The 17,360-nt window shown below is 39.1% G+C and overlaps 1 protein-coding gene across 1 annotated transcript in view; it reads left to right on the top strand.

Moving 5' to 3' along the window:
- The first annotated feature begins 390 nt into the window (after nucleotides 1-390).
- IL17REL (interleukin 17 receptor E like) overlaps nucleotides 391-17,360 on the top strand; it is a 174,934-nt gene continuing 157,964 nt past the window's right edge. The window contains exon 1 of the mRNA XM_077473408.1: nucleotides 391-615. Within this exon, the coding sequence (XP_077329534.1) occupies nucleotides 406-615 (210 nt within the window). The 5' untranslated portion in view covers nucleotides 391-405. The remainder of the gene's footprint in view (nucleotides 616-17,360) is intronic.

Here is a 17,360-nt window from a genome sequence, read left to right as displayed (position 1 = left end):
TTGCATGTAGGGGGGGCCCAAGAAAATGTTTGCCCAGGGTCCAATCAATATTAAAGACAGCCCTGCATCTGAGTCATCAGAAACATCAATTAATCAGCTTCACATTCACTTAAATGATATGATATGTGGAAAAGCATGTGATTTAGGAATGCAAACAATTAATGACAGTGCAGAAAAAATGAATGTTGTAATGACCTTTAAATGCTGAGAAAAAAAACATAGTTGTAACCGGAGTGGCATTACGTAATCCTGTGTTGTCTGCCCTATCCAGCCACGTTTTATGATACCTGCAGGCAGCTACCGCACATTTCCACTGTTGCAAATCTTTACTGATCTAGTTGTAATGACAGGGAAAGTCCTACTATGATTCATAGATTTTCACCAATGAGTTAAAAGGGGGCGGGTATGAATCCACTACTTAAAGGCACACATTGGCTTTCTGATGTACACAAGCTATCACTGACATTAAGAGTAGCAATGAAATTCCACAATAGAGAGTGCTGCTTTCTGTGCTGGGGAACCTCAGGCTGTCCTTTGCTCATCATTTTATTCTGTGGAATTGCTAACTGTCACTCCATACAGAGAATTAAAGAATGTGAAATTACATGTTCACAGGTAAGCTGATGTTTTAGTATCAATTTTATATTCCTTACCTAAATGTCACAATTTTTATTTCAGCTTGACACTAGTAGATTTTCATTCTCCAGATACTGATTTTATTTGCTGGCTTATTTAGACTTTTCTGTAGGTAGTGTTTTTTTTTTTTTATAATACTTGTAAATGTTGTATGTTTAAAATGTAAGAGCGTGACAGAGGTAGATCTACCATATGATATAAAAGACATTAATGTGAATAAAAAGGTATGTCTTAATAAAATGTATGTTTTCATATTGATGCACATTGTTGTGTATTATTAATATTATTGCTTTTATTATTATTATTACTACTATTATTATTGTTGTTGTTTTTTATTATTATTATTCTTATTATTATTATTATTATTTTTATCATGAGTAATACATTTTTATAAAATCTAAGAAAAAAGGGATGATTTGCCTTTAGTGACCTTTCTTATAAGTGTTTGTTTTCTAATAGGAGAGGTGGTGAAAGAAATAATCTGATTGGTTGCCATGTGCTAAACAGACAACATATTTTATAAATCATCTCTAGATATGGCAAAACTCATCCCTGCTATGACACCTTAACAATGACCAAATAATATTTTTTTTTTGTTTTGTTGCTGCAATAGCTCTGGCCTGTGAACACATAGTAGAACTATATTTTAGTATTGACAGATTATTAGACATTGATATTGTGCAAGGTCTAGTCCACCCAAAAGTGATATTTTCGTTGAAGGTGAAGCCTGGAAAGTGGAGTCAGATATGACTTGCATAACCCAATATCTATAATTACCAAATCTGTTTGGGTCTACTTTGACATTTTGGGGTTTTCTGTCACTTTTGTGTGTTTAGAATATCTTGTTGAACTTTCCATAAAATAATTTAAAAAAATGCAGCAGGTAGATTTAGGACTCCTTCATAAAAGCCACTGCAAGAATGCAGAATAATAATCCAAGTGCAGATATCTCACCAATAGACTTCCTAAGAGGTATAAGAAATTGTCAGGTGGTTTAGTCTACCATATACCAAGAATGGAAACATCCGTTTTTAATCCCTTTAAAAAAAACATTCTGCAAAGTGCTGTCTTGTGCTTGGACAATGTTCTTCTTTTATGTTGTAACCCTTGATGAATAATACTTATCTTATGTTTGATCTTTTCGGAAGGGGAATTTTGCTACTGCCGACTACTGTTTTTGTATGCAAATTAGTAATGTGTTATCTAGCTAAAAGAAGGCTGTATTAACACTCTCCAGCTTCCTATGGTATGTTGCTGTAGTGTCTCTTCCAGAACCCCAAAGTGATAGGACCCCAATAACTAACCTTACCTTGGAAGCAAAACCTCAGAGTTCAAACCCCTTTAGTAGTTCCAATTCCAAAGGCATATATCTGTTGTAGTTTACAGGAGTTATATACAGATCATGGGCCCCATAGAAAAATTTTGATAGCAGGAGAGCTGTCAGCATTGTCTGTACATTACTCAACACCAGAGCTGTAGACAGAGGAGGGTGGCATCATGGCAGCACACACTGGGATGTGACTCCGCACCCCCAACCTGACAGGATTGGTTAATTATAAATTTGAAGAAGGGGCACCCCCCTTCATTCTCTGTAACTATCATCTCAGGAAGGGTGGGATGCCATGTGCTGCCATGGAGATGAAAGGAAAATTACGGAAAGACGAGTATACAATTTTCCTGATGCATCATGGCAGCACACACTGGGAAATAACTCACCAGTCAGGTGGGTGCAAGTAAAGTAGTAGTATTTATTTATCATATGGCTGTAGAATTGGCCCGAATAACGGATCTTACAAAATCTACCATTGATAACTGAGCCGAGGGTACACTGTAGTGGGACATGCATGTATGTCTGAAATACCAAGTTGCTGCCCTGAAGATTGTCTCTTGTAATACCCTACAATACACTGCCCAGAAGGTTGCCACTGCCCTTGTTGGGTGAGCCCTTATGCCTTCAGGTACCGGCAGATTCTGAGTGTCGTAGGCTTTCTTGATGTCCTTGACCAGCCAAGATGTAATGGTGCGAGATGATGCCATGTGGCCTCTTCTTCCTCCGTGAGGAATCACCAATAGGTTATCGGTCTTGCTGAAAGAGGCTGTAGCTGACAGATAGTTTCTGAATAGTGGTCTTAATGTCCAAGGCATGTGATTACCCTTGATTGTCGGTAAATGATGGAAGGTTGATTTCCTGATTGTAGTGAAAGGATGATGTCACCTTTGGAGTAAAGTGGTCTGAGGGTTTCAGTACCACTCTGTCTGGGTAAAAGACCATGTAGGGTTCTGAAATCATTAACGCCTTTATCTCTGAGACTCTTTTAGCTGCAGTGATGGCGATAAGAAATGTAAATGTTTGTATTAAGTCCCACAACGTAATCGAGTCAGCTGGATGGAAAGGTGAACTTTATAGTGAAATCAGGACTACTGATAAATCCCATGCTGAGCTTGAGAATAATCAATACTAGACCCTCCTCATGAAATTGCCATTGACCCTGAACCACCTGGTTCTGATAATGGGCCCCCCATCCTGTCTGGCTGGTATCTGATATGATTACCTCTGGTTCTGCGTGACCAATCCTGTCAGTGTGTGCTGCCATGGAGATGCGCCAGGAAAGGAAAATTACGGAAAGGTGAGTATACGGTTTTCAGTTTTTCCAGCTAACTAATCTGTTCTCAGTAGCCCACCAGCTCAACACCTTCCACTATTACAGAAAGTGCTGAAAAACAAAAAACAAAAAAAAGATTGGAGTAGCAATAATAATAATAATGACCGCATACAATCCAATATTATTACTCTATATCCCTAAGCCTTGGTCCTCACCAGTGCAACTTGTCATGCAACTTGACAGTTCAAAGTTGCATGACAAGTTGCACCCAATATGTAGCAATGGAATCCTTCTGATCACTGCGACCCAACTTTGAAATAGATTTCTGCACTATTTCTATGTGATTTCAGTGCTGCTTGCATTGACATCTGTTAAAAGAAGTCATACAAATGTCAGAAAACCGCACATGAAATCGTACTGATAGTCGGCTTTAAAGTCGCTCTGAAGTAGCATGACTCCAAAAGCTGCATTGGTCTGAACCAGGGCTAATGCAAACTTCTGTGGAGGGTATTCCAAACACCTGCCCATTTTAGCTACGGCAACAACTTCTGCAATCCTTCAAAAACAAAAAGTGAGCTACCTTCACATGCACACAGATTTTCTATGTTTAAACTATCTCCACAGGCCAATGGGACCCCCTGCCACCCCAGGCCTCATAGCAGCCACATGGGCTGCTACAGCTATTGTTATGCAGCTGGTACTTTTTAAAAATGACATTTATAAAGTGAAATCCCCTACATTGGTCAAGTCTTTCACACCCTTTTTGGTTTTAATAGATAATCTGGTAAAAGTCTGGGGGATTTTCAAATTTACTCTGCTTATGTCTGTAAGGACCTGGTTAAATTTATTGGAGTTTATATACACATTTGCTTGATGATGAGGGTATATAAAGCCCCATACACACTATCAGATTTTCTACAGATTTTTGTCTTCAGATTTACCAAAACCATATAATATGAGGTCAAACCTTAGGAGTTTTAATGTGTATGCAATCAGGCAGGCCCTTACACTACATGGTTTTGGTGAATCTGAAGACAAAAATCAGCAGAAAATCTGATAGTGTGTATGGGGCTTTAGGATGTCTGTTTTCCACTGGGATTGTTGGGTCATTTTGTAGGATTACCTGCGTTCCAGGCAGTTCTTATCTATTAAAGTCTATGTTCAGCCAAAATGTTTTTCTTAGTTTGGATAGTGTATGGAAAATGTAGAATCCTTGTAAGGTTTTTACTGCTAAATGGGGCTCTTATGCCGCGTACACACTATTGGAATTCCGGCCAGAAAAAGACTGATGAGAGATTTTCATCGGAAAATGCGACTGTGTGTATGCTCCATCGGAATTTAGCTGTCTGAATTTCCGCCAGCCAAAAATTTATAGCATGTTCTCAATTTTCCAGACGGAAAAACTTTCGGAAAATTCCGATCGTGTGTATGCAATTCCGACACGCCAAAAATCACGCATGCTCAGATTCAATTACGAGACGGAAGCTATTGGCTACTGGCTATTGAACTTCCTTTTTCTAGTCCCATCGTACGTGTTGTACGTCACCGCGTTCTAAACGATCGGAATTTGGTGTGATCGTGTGTAGGCATGATAGCTTGAGCGGAATTCTGTCCGGAAAACCATCAGAGCTTTTTGCGACGAGAATTCCAATCGTGTGTACGTGGCATTAGAGAGAATTACCCTTAGACCCTTTCACACTGGGGCGTTTTTCAAGCGCTTTAGCGTTAAAAAAAGCGCCTGTAAAGCGCTTGAAAGAAGCCTCATCTGCAGTCCCAATGTGAAATGACAGGGCCCGAAAAATCCTCGTAAAGCGCCGCTTAAACTAGCAGCGCTTTACCAGCGTTTTTCGAGCGTTAATGGGGCACTTTTAACCCCTGCTAGTGGCCAAATAAAGGGTAAAAGCGCCCACAAAGTGTTTTTCAGGCGTTTTTCGGGCGTTTTACAAGCGCTTCCCATTGATTTCAATGGGAAGGGGCGTTTTAGGAGCGTTGTATTCACCGCTCCAAAAGCGCTGCAAAGAAGCTGCTTGCAGGACTTTTTTTGACGCTCTGCCAGCGCAGCGCATCAGTGTGAAAGCACTCTGGCTTTTACATTGGGATTGCAGTTGCAGCTTCTTTCAGGTGCTTTTTTTGACGCTAAAGCGCATGAAAAACGCCTGAAAAACGCCCCAGTGTGAAAGGGGTCTTACTTACTGTTCCACTGACAACATTTTAGCTGGCAAGAAGTGATGGGAACTCTTTAACAGCAAAACAGACACAAATACAAATGTGTTTTTTTTTAGCTAAGCGGGTTAAGGCTAGATCCCCTATCAGACTTTTATTTTGGTCTGTGTCCTTCGGATTACAGTAAATATGTGACCAGTTTTATAACCCTTACACACTCACACCTGGCTTAACATACATTTTAACTACTTGCCAACCCCACAGATTGTACTACAGATGGGTGACCTGCACAGGCAAAGCTAACTACTGGTACTTCGCTGCACATTTCTGGGTTTAGGGCACACACATGTCAGCAGGTACCCGGCAATGATTCATGGCTGCTGATCAGCTGTGTCCAATCACAGCTCTCAGAGCCCTGTGTTGACAATCAACACATGGCTTTGTACAGAGAGAACAAAATCTGTTACTTATCCCTACAAAACAGGATAAGAAACAAAAAGATTATTAGTAAAAAGCAGCACACATTGTGCACATTAAAGAGGAGCTCCAGCCTGCAAAAGGAATCCCACGATGTCGGTACCCCAAGCTTATTTGTCAATCAGCTTTGGGTCTAGGTGGTATAGATGGTCTCGCTGTCTTCTGGGACCTGTGTGTGTCTCAGAAGGCAGCAGGGAGAAGGAGGAGGTGTTGGAAATGCTCGTACATTGCCGCAGTGATCTTACCCGGAAGTGGGAGCTGCTACCTGTCAAAACCATGTACCCGCCCCCCCAAAAAATAGCCAAATTTGGCAGGGGGGGGGGGGTGAGAACAAGCAGAGCTTTCCCTTTTCCTTGGAGCTCCGCTTTAACACCTGTTAGGCACACAGTTACCTCTTTGATCTCCCTAGATTTTAACTCCTTCCCAGCCAGTGTCACTGGTGATGGCAGTTAGTCAGTTCCCACCCAGCCTTAGTTAGTGTCAGATTTCCTGCTGCACTATCGCAGTCCCACTATAAGTCTCTGATCACCGTCATTAGTAGTAAATACAAAAAAAATTACAGTATATATATATATATATATATATATATATATATATATATATGTATTTATGACTAGGGCCTTGTAGGCTGAAACACGTCAACTGATCTGCATTTGTACACCGTGGTTTCTGAATAAATATGATGAATTTTTAAGAGCAACAATTGGTTATGCAGATCATCCTTATGGATTTCATTTTAAAGCAAACCTGTTTTAAAACAACATAATTATTTTTTCTTTGATTCCATAGCAATCTATTGGGCACTAAATGCATTACTATATTGAGAAGTATGTGTAAAAAAGGGCAATGGGTGAAAATATTTGCAGGAAGGCTATTGACTGGTGATTGACATACTGGCAGTTTTAATGTCCTTGGTTCAGTTTGGTTGTGCTGTGTGAATGCTTGTAAGTGTGGCAGTAAATGGTTAAGTATACCGTGCCTGTGGCTATTGGAAAGAGGTGGTCCCAGACATAGTTCACTTGTAGTCCAGTACAGTTTCCCTCAGTGTGAGTGCAAACTGTGCCTGAGCACAGATCTTTGCATAGATAACTGGGCACAGAAACAGGGATCACTGTGATTTGGTTGGCAGAGGTAATTATGTATGTGTGCCCAGGAACACTTGCTTATAGCCCAATGTTAATGCAGACCAGAGTGAGAATTAGGGAGCGTTGACAATTGAACTTAGGCAGGGTTTAGTTCAACTGTACCCAGTGGGAGTGCATCCTAAGAGAAAGGGTGAGAAAAATGTCAAAAGGCAAAATACATACAGAAAGTTTGACAGATAATAAATGTGTCCACCATACATTAATTAATATCTTATGTCTGTGAGTAGGCTAAAGATAGCAAATGAAAAAAAAAGACATGGAGAGGGGGGTTACAGAGGTTTGTTTAGAATCAATATACAGTATGTAGGTGTATTATCTAATGTCCAAACTTTTTGTTTTGATTTTGAATAAAGTAGGGCAAAAAAAAAAAAAAACTAAAACCCTGAAAAAAGTTCTAACCTCATACCAATCTATCCAAATCTAAAAAACATGACTTTATAGTTATGTAGTAGTTTGGGGAGCTCATACCAGTAGGTAGTTTTGCATATTTTGCTAGCCTATCATTGCTTATTAAACAGAAATTATTTTATTTTTCTTTCTATTCTTTTCCTGATCTGGCAAGTTCTGTTGTATAGTTTTCCTAAAATCATTTGTATTGTGTGACGCTCAGTGGATGGTCAGTATTATGCAGTATGCCGGTACAATTTCACTATTTTTCCTCATGATTTCAACCCCTTATGTTAGGTAAACTTTCAACTTTTTTTTCTTTTGGAACCCTTTCATTTTTGTTTTAATTTTGACAGTCACTGTAAGTCAAGATTGTTTTGCAAATTAGTTAGATGAGCCACGGACATTTTGCTTGTAACCTCATCCACTCATAATTTACAAAATAATTGCTCTCAGAAAATAGTTGTGAAATCTGCACAGATGATTAGGCTTTAAAGTTCAGAGTTTTCTCAATAGACTTTGTAGCACCCCATATACCTGTGGTTAGTGTGGAATAACTCCCAAACGACTTGGGAGACTAGCATTTTAACATCTCTTGGTGGGTTCTTGACTTTTTATGGCTCTAATATTTTAGTAGTATCCTCCCAGTGGTCCTAATTTCTTCACTAGCAGTCTCCCATTGATAGTGGGTCCTTTAAGAGAATTGCAGTACATTAGTAGCAGCTTCCCAATAGCAATTGATCCTCTGACCCTATGCAAGCATTCACTAGTACATTAGAGAGTTGAGTAATGAGAACTTCATGAAATGTCCATCTATTAGAAGATTCCTTCACGCTCTGATGGATATTCTTAGCATATTAGAGACATATTTCAGACAGGTATCCAGTAGCCAGTATTAACAGAAATAAAAAAGTGGTTTTAACCCACAACAGGGCCACCTGTCAGAAATGAATCAAATGCTTGGTGTCCTTGGAGATTAAATAGAAATTTCAAAATTTTGGTGAATTTTTCTTTGACCTTTAGGAGTTCTCCTTACAGGGTGGGTGTCATTATCGGAAAAAGTTTTTTCTATGGGATCCAAACCCATTTGAACGGTCAATCCAAATCCAAATCTCATGAAACATGTATTTTCATGACTGCAGTTTGTAAATTGCTGAAAAACTAAAAAGGGAGCCATCAGGAGTTTGCATTAGTGCAATTTAATCCTTTTCATTACCATGAGCCTTCAAGACTATTCAAAGACAAAGGGCTGCAGTAGGAGAGTGAAAGGTTTGTAGGAAAAATAGAATCCATATACACCACACAGGGTAGTTTACAGTATATTGAAAACATAAATATACCGTACTTTCTGGTGTATAAGGTGACCAGGCATGCCTATACTCTCTGTATAAAACGACCCCCCTTCCGAGGCTTCATACTTCCTATATTTCCTTCTTCTTGTTGGAGCTGTAGCCATACCGCGCTGAGCCAATCACTTCTTGAAGCTGCCGCAAGATTTAGCATTGCCTAACTTTGCTTACAGTTATGAGGCAGTATTGATATTCTCTATGCACTGGCATTTTAATATTGAACTTCAGGCAGATATAAATGTACATTTTGACACACAGGTCTGTGTTCAATAATAATAATAATAATAGCCCGATAAAAGGTAAAATATGAGAAACAGCTTTTTTTTGTCTACAAAATTTACTCTCAATCCAGAAATCTTCGCTATAGTATTTTGTCTTTCACCTCAATCAGATTGCCAGCATCATACCATCTTCTTATGAGCCCAGGTAATCTTGGATCCACCCCAGTCCATAAATGGGCAGTGAAAGAAGCAACACAGCGATGAGCTCATCTCTCTGTCACTCTGCTATCTCTTCCTATCAGCATGCTTCTGTCAGCATGCTGGTTGAGGGAGAGACGCTCGAGAGGAGATATGATAGCGGTATAAAAATACCTCAATGATAATCCCAGCGTAGGAAGAAAACTTTTCAGTCTCAGTGAGTGTAAGCCCTTGTACACATGGTCGGACATTCCGACGGAAAATGTCCCATTGACAGTGTTGTCAGATAATCCGACCATGTGTGGGCTCCATTAGACTGTTTCCGTCAGAATATCCAATCGACAAAGTTTTAGAGCTGGGCGATTGGACTTTGTCCGTTTATTAGTAGAGAATTCCGATCGGACAAAGTTCCACACATGCTCAAATTACAAGACCAAAGCTATTGGCTACTAGCCTGAACGTAGTCTCGTCGTAAGGAAATAACAATATCACGTTCTGAATGATCGGATTTTCCGACAACTTTGTCCGACTGTGTGTATGCAACACCAGTTTCAGACAAAATCCGTCGGACAAAATCCTACGGCTTTTGTTGTCGGAATGTCCGACCGTGTGTACAAGGGCTAAGAGGACACGGGGCCACACAATGAGATTGGAGAAGTTTTTAACACAACAGTGACCACAACGTGCAAGGTTATGGAAAATGATTACCAACATTGACACACATGCACCTTCACAGGTTGAACTGGATGGACTATTGTTGTTATTTATCCTTACCTACTATAATACTATGATACATTAACTAATTGTTTTTCTTGTACTGCTCCTTCTCACACTTCTCACACTCAAACCTTGCTGTACAAGGGCTACAACAGGCTGATACCAGGTCAAATCCAGATACTTACACTGTTTGCATTATATAAAAAAAAACACATTTAAAGATATAATACCCATTTTCCACCCGGCCACTGCATATGTACCGCCGGGTGGGCGCTCCCTCCTTCTGAGTGGACGTTGAGGAACGTGGTGCAATCCCAATGTGCTTATGTCACCCGGACATGGCGCATTTCAGATCGGCAGGAAGGCTCTGTGATTGATCCTCCTGATCACATGACGGCCGTGTGCCAATCACAGCCATCATGTGATGTAAACCCAGAGACGGTTGCTAGGCGATCGGCTCTCCTCTCCTCACAAATAAGTTGTTGGTGAGGAGAGGAGAGTGGATCGCTGCAGCCGGTTGGTGATAAGTGTGTATGAGCTGTTCTTTACAGCTTTTTACACACTGATCACCAGCATAGTAACACACAGTGTAAAACACATGTCCCCAAAACACATATCCCCAAAACACACGTCCCCACATAGTAAAAACACCTGTCCCACTAAAATCACATGTCCCAATGATAATCTGCACACATAGGTCCTTGATCACCTGCACACATCTGTACATGATCATTTGCGTACATCAGTCTGTGATCACACGAACCAATTATTATACACTTAACTGATTTTTTTTTTACCAAGGACATGTAGCGGAATACATTTTGGCTTAAATTTATGACAAAATTTGATTTTATTGGATTTCTTTTTAAATAAAATAAAGAAAATATTGTTTTTTTTTCCAAATTTACGCTCTTTTTTTTGTATATATCGCAAAAAATAAAAAACGGAGTTGTGAATAAATACCACCAAAGAAAGCCCTATTTGAGTGAACAAAATGATAAAAATTTCATTTGGGTGCAGCGTAGCATGACCATTGAAAATGCGAGAGCGCTGAAAGCTGAAAATCGGCCTGGGAAGGAAGGGGCAGAAAGTCCTCAGTATTGATGTGGTTAATGATTACATAAGTGAATTAATTTGTGTCTGGCATTTGCCTAGAGTTCAGCTTTAAATTATATAGGCACACATTTTTTTGTTCTAATGCTACTATACAACCAGGCAAGATGTATTTCCCACTATACATAAAGTGTAATTGCAGTCACTGTAGAATCCATTAAATGGAAATCATCCATGAAGGAAAGAATTAAATAACAGCCACAGGCGGCAGTATGAGAGTAATTCACAGATATAAGAGTATTTGCTCAAGAAGGGTATTATACCCATTATAATAGAACTGCGTAAGAATACATATTTCTAATTTTGTCTTCCTCTACGTTACAAACAATACTTAACATTATTCAAATAAAGGAACTAGTTTGAAATACTACGGTAAGTGAGCCATTCGGTTATCTATAGAACTGTCTGTCTGATGTTCTTTATTGTATTTTGCAATAGGCACTTTCGTGCCTTTAAAAGCTATGATTAAGGAAGAAGCACAAGCTATTTTTGTATTTCCTTATACACCATTTCCTTGTATTAGAAATGTTTACCTTCTCTGCTTCACAATGTCATTTGCATGTTACCTTTTTTCTTCCCCCTGTTTGACTGATCTCCTTTTAATAGCAAACACCATTTTAGTGTAACCAAACAAACACAAAAACCTGATGTACTGAGTTACCCAAGGTGCAGAATTTCTATATTTCAGATACTTGTCAAAGAGCTCACAAAACATGTAGGGCAAGAGTGACAGAAATATAAATTCAGTTTGCAAATTGCGGGATGACACACACATGTACACACATGCACCCTCTTATTACCACATGCACATCTGCCCCCCTGTAAAATGGTCCTCTAATGACATTGACTTAAAATACAGTTTGGGGTGGAGGAACTTGACTGGCCTGCACAGAGTCCTGACCCAAAAAACCTAAACCCCATAGAACCCATTGGGGATGAATTAGAGTGGAGACTGCAAACCAGGCATTCTCGTCCACATCAGTGCCTGACCTCACAAATGCGCTGCTGGAAGAATGGTCAAACGTTTTCATAGACACACTCCTAAACCTTGTGGACAGCCTTTCCAGAAGAGTTGAAGCTGTTATAGCTGCAAAAGGTGGACCAATTTAATATTGAACCTTACAGACTAAGACTGGGGTGCCAATAAAGTTCATGTGTGTGTAAAGGCAATATAGTGCATGTCTAAAAAAAAGTTAAATACATCAGTTACATCAGTTACAAAACATTTCAAAGATCCTTAATATTCTAAAATGGTATTCGTTGAGGAAATGTGGTTTCTCTTTGGATACAACTGGGTCCTCTACACGGTGAAAAACGCTACATCAGGAGGAGCTAAATATAATTAATCTACAACGATACGATTTTCAATCACCATAATGTAAATAATATATACCAAAACATGATATAGGAGGGGAAAGAGTCTCATAGTTGCTTAACCAGAAGGAACAAAAGAATAGGGACAGCGAGGATAAGGAGTGCCCCGAATGGTCTCCCCCACGGCGAGCACAGGGGGTAATAAGCAGACACGTGTGATCAGGTACTGAAAATAAATATTATAAATTAAAAGGTGTATGTGCATTATTTATTAGGGTATTGTCTCCCACTACACCAGGAAAAAGGGAAGAGAGAAAAATTTAAGGCAAAAGAGGTAGAGAAGGGAAAGGGAAAGGGGGGAAGGAGGGGAAGAGGGAACCAAGAGATGGTGGGGGGGGGGGGGACATGTGTTCCCCTAAGGTATGAGGGTGGTCTGACTGGTGCTCAGTCATCTCTGCCCCCTCCCTGCCTGGATCGTGTCCGAATCTTCAGCCGTTTTCATGTAGGTGTAGGATGATGGTACCCCTTCTTACTAGTGCTACCTATCTCTATATCCCAGGCCTTCATCATATTCAGGATAGGAATATGGCAGCTTCCACTGCTGACTTATTTTCTAAGATACAATCTTCGGAGTTGTGAATCAATCACCCAGAACACGCATGATCATATCAGTTGTTTTAACACCTGATATGCAAATGCTTGTTCCATATCAGTGACTCACCAAGCAATAGAGGAATATGAATGACGAAGAGCTGTCTAGGCTTAATTTATAAGACATTGTTTATCTTTCTAGATAAGGAGTTTTCCAGGGTATAGCAACCAGGAAAGTGTTAGCGGTATGTCCTGGAGGAAGCTATGTGATAACCAAAGGGAAATAATTGCCATTATGACAAGGATGGTAGAGGAAGGGTTTACTAGCTGACAAAACAAATATTGGTAAGCTACTTGCTACAGGCTTAGACTGTTATCTGTAAATACTTCACTGAACCTGAAGAATCCCTTTTACGGGAATATGACCTCTGATCGTGGAGTACCCTCAACGTAGTTGTTACCAATGAGACAATGGCCTATTATAAATGATCATCTCATGTATGGGTCTTACCCACTTTCCTGCTTTTCTGTTGTCCACACAGATAGCAGAATGAAGACTTCATTTTAAATGATAACACCGTCTCACTGTGTACACAATTTTCATACCAGATTTGAATTATATTGTGAGGGGCCATGTGACAATATTACATGGCTTCGGCCCTATGCGCAAATAGCAAAATTATTTGCAAACAAAACTGCCTGAACTGAATAAAGTAGTAGCCTTCCAATTCTATCAGCCTTTACTGCTGTAAAAAAGAAAAAGATTTGTTATGCAGGAATTATAATGTAGTTGCAAAGAAAATGCGAAAAAAGTAAATATTGGTAAAATTTAAGTAAAACAAATATAAACTATTAACAATATTAACAATATACAAATTTATCCACAACTCTGCCCTGAGCTCCATTACCAGCCTCGATATGACTCAAACTGTTCTCTTTGCTCTTCCCAAGACCACCTTCTCTCTAGCTCCCACATTACCTCTTCCCATGCTCACCTCCAGGACTTCTCAAGAGCCTTTGCCACCCTCCTGAGCTCCTTACCCCGATCTCTCTGGCTGTCTCTTACTCTGTCCACTTTTAAGCAATCCCTGAAAACATATCTCTTTGGGGTAGATTGCCCCTCCTCCATCTAAAGACAAAACTTTCATCTTCTCCATTGATTCATCTTCGACAGTTACTACCTTTTGTATCACTTAGGCAAGAGGCACTCTCTTTTAGATTGTAAGCTCTTCTGAGAAGAACTGTCTTAGCTCTGTTATCTTGCATTGTAACTGTACTGCCTTTCTTTATTTTCTAAAGCGCGGTGCAAACTGTTGGCACTATATAAATCATGAACAATAATAATGATAATGTTGATATGGTCCCTTTGAATGTTTCCTAACATATGTAAAACCTCAAAGCACTCCATGACAACTAATCTGACCTAGATGTTTTTTTTAGCATAGTAAAGACATTATAAGCTAGATTGTGATTGTTTTCTTGGGGTCGACCACACACATAAAATTACTCCAGCGGTTTGTCACACTCTAATAATTCATGACACAAAAGACATGAAAGTCTTTGAAAGATTTTGGAGCTTACTTATATGTTAGTCTACTGTATTTTACAGCCACAACATCTCAGTGTCACAATTCACCAATATCAAAGTCAAATCACACAAAACTATAAACAAGCTCCAACCTCGAATTATCGTGTGGCATTGACAAAAAGGTACTATTCCTATACAGTATATTTACTTTCCAAGGTTATTTGTTTGTAGGATATATCAGAATACTGCACACTTAAGCCTCATACACACGATAAGATTTTCCGCAGACAAAACCTCTGACTTGTGTCAGAAGGCGTGTGCCTGGATTTTGTCTTGCATACAAATGGCAAGGAATTGACAGTCAACAAACACGAACGTACTGACGTACTACATGGTTTTTCAGCTCTTTAGCACCACCCTTTGGGCTCCTTCTGGTAATTTTGTGTTTGTAGATATTTGGTGAGTGTTGATTCTCGATTTTCATTTCCTGCTTTTCATTTCGCGCTTTTCATTTTGTGGTTTTCAGTGCGCGCTTTTCATTTCATGCTTTTCAGTTCATTTTTGAACGGCCGTTCGTCAATCACACATGTTGCGGAATCAGAGGAGATAATGTTTTATTTGTTATTGGCCTTGGAGTTATTGCTTTGACCCAAGTCCAGTTCTAGAACAGGGGGAGGAGGAGTTCTTGGACCAAAAATTGGTTGCTTGATTAATCGTGACCAAGTATATCATATACCTTTGCTGCGGGAGCTCCAGGAGAATAATCCAGATGATTTTCGGAATTATCTCCAGTTGACGGACCCCTGCTTTCACCAACTCTTGGCATTGTTCGCCCCCTATATTAAGAAGCAGGACACATGCATGAGGCTTTCATTTATTTTATTTTATTTTTTTGGTTGAATATTAATGATATAATGATAATAATGATTTGATTTGGTATATCTTCTATATTTTTGGATGCATAGAATGCACTTTATGGTTAAGTTCTATTGGCAGATAGCATGTCTATTTTTATTTATTTTCCTTTTTTAATGTATAATAAAAAAATTGTGTAGAATAATACTTGGCTATGTCTTTTACTACAAATGGCCATAAAACACTATCATTAGTAGGCAGTGTTAGTAGGCAATTACATTTAGAAAAATTGACACGGGACACCAACATGGTTGTATCTTTGATCTTAAAAACTACGGGATAATGGTGTTGTGGTAACTTGCCCCCCCCCCCCCCAAAAAAAAGCATTATAATATTATTCTTGATATCACTAGAAAAAAAAGCCTTGAAAACTAGTTTGCAATAAATCCATCAGTATCACCAGCAAAGCAGCTTCATTATTATCCCATTAAAGATGAAGAGAATTGTGTGCTGCATTTAGATATTTCATAGTTTTCCGCCTCATGAATGTTAATTCTCCATTACGAACACTAGTTTACAAGACTTCTGGCTCGTCCTTGCTTCCGAGCATCCATGTTTGCACTTTGGACTTTTGTCCGACGGACTTGTGTACACACGCTCAGAAAATCCAACAACAGAAACTTTTAAAACCTACTATCCAACATTTGTCCACAGAAAATCCAACAACAATTCTCTGATGGAGCATACAAATGGTTGGATTTTCCGCCAACAGCCTGTCATCACACATTTCTCGTCTGAAAATCCGATTGTGTATACGAGGCTTAAGAATTATGTTCAGGCCTCCAGACTTGGTAGATGCATAAACTCTGCATTGCTGTTTGGGCATAAATGCTTCACAGAACCAATTTCCAAATTGGCAAGACATTTGATGGAAATGATTATTTGCTTTCAAATCATGATTCCTATGAATAAATTCTGTACATGCAATTCAAATCATACTAAACACCTTCAAAAATACATTTCATTGTGGTGCTGGGCCATAAAAGTAATGGTGAAGTAGCAGTAAGTATCCAATGATAGATTAGTTTTCAATGGCATTAAATTAATATTTTAGTTTTTAATGCAAAGACTGTTTCCAAATAAAGGGTGTAACTATAGCCATAGAAGACCATACAACTGCAAGGGGGGCAGAAGCACAGGGAGCCAGAGCTGTCTGGCTACACAGTGACTTATGAAGTTATCAATATCTGTTGGCATTTTAGATGGAGATTAGAGGGGCAGAAAGCCTTCTAATGGTCTTGCAATGGGTCTCCATGACATATAGGGGTTAATTTACTGAACCTGGAGAGTGAAAATCTGGTGCAGCTGTGTATGGTAGCCAATCAGCTTCTAACTTTAGCTTGTTCAATTAAGCTTACAAAAAAAAAACTAGAAGCTGATTGGTTTACTATGCAGAGCTGCACCAGATTTTGCACTCTCCAGTTTTAGTAAATCAACCCCACAGTCACAACCTTGTAATACATCAGATTGCCAGTGGATTGCCAGCTACACAGTCCATACCAAAGTAGATGCATTTAATTATATCATATACTAAACCCTTATACAGAGATAAATAAATTATTCTTTTAAGGTAACTTTCTAAATTAATCTTTACTTGACTAAAAGCTATTCTTTAGAGTTATTCTTTTTGTAATGCATGGCAAACTGTACTATCCTGCTAGAGGAAATACATCATAAAAAAGTATTCCTTTCAGCATATACTTTTGTTACATTGTTTTACTGAAAACATGATTAACAGTGGCTACGAGCCAGACCAAGAAATGAGGAAGCCAAGATTAACTGGAACAAATAGCTCTCTCTGTTTCCTAAAGGCATGTTTCCTTGTAGCTGTGTAGTAAGGGGACTGCTTACGTAACTCTAGATATGAGTGTGGTACTTGGAAAAAATCATCACTGACTATTTATGACAAAGTACTTCAAAAATTCTCATTTTTTTTTAACTGTTTCTTAAAGAGAAAAAGTTATCACTTAAAGTGGAACTAAACCCTTATATTGTTTACAGCC

Source organism: Lithobates pipiens, unplaced genomic scaffold (genome assembly GCF_037356315.1).
Source record: "Lithobates pipiens isolate NorthernLeopardFrog02 unplaced genomic scaffold, aLitPip1_a1.2 Scaffold_8, whole genome shotgun sequence".
Classification (NCBI taxonomy): Eukaryota; Metazoa; Chordata; class Amphibia; order Anura; family Ranidae; genus Lithobates; species Lithobates pipiens.
This window is presented reverse-complemented; position numbering and strand designations above follow the sequence as displayed.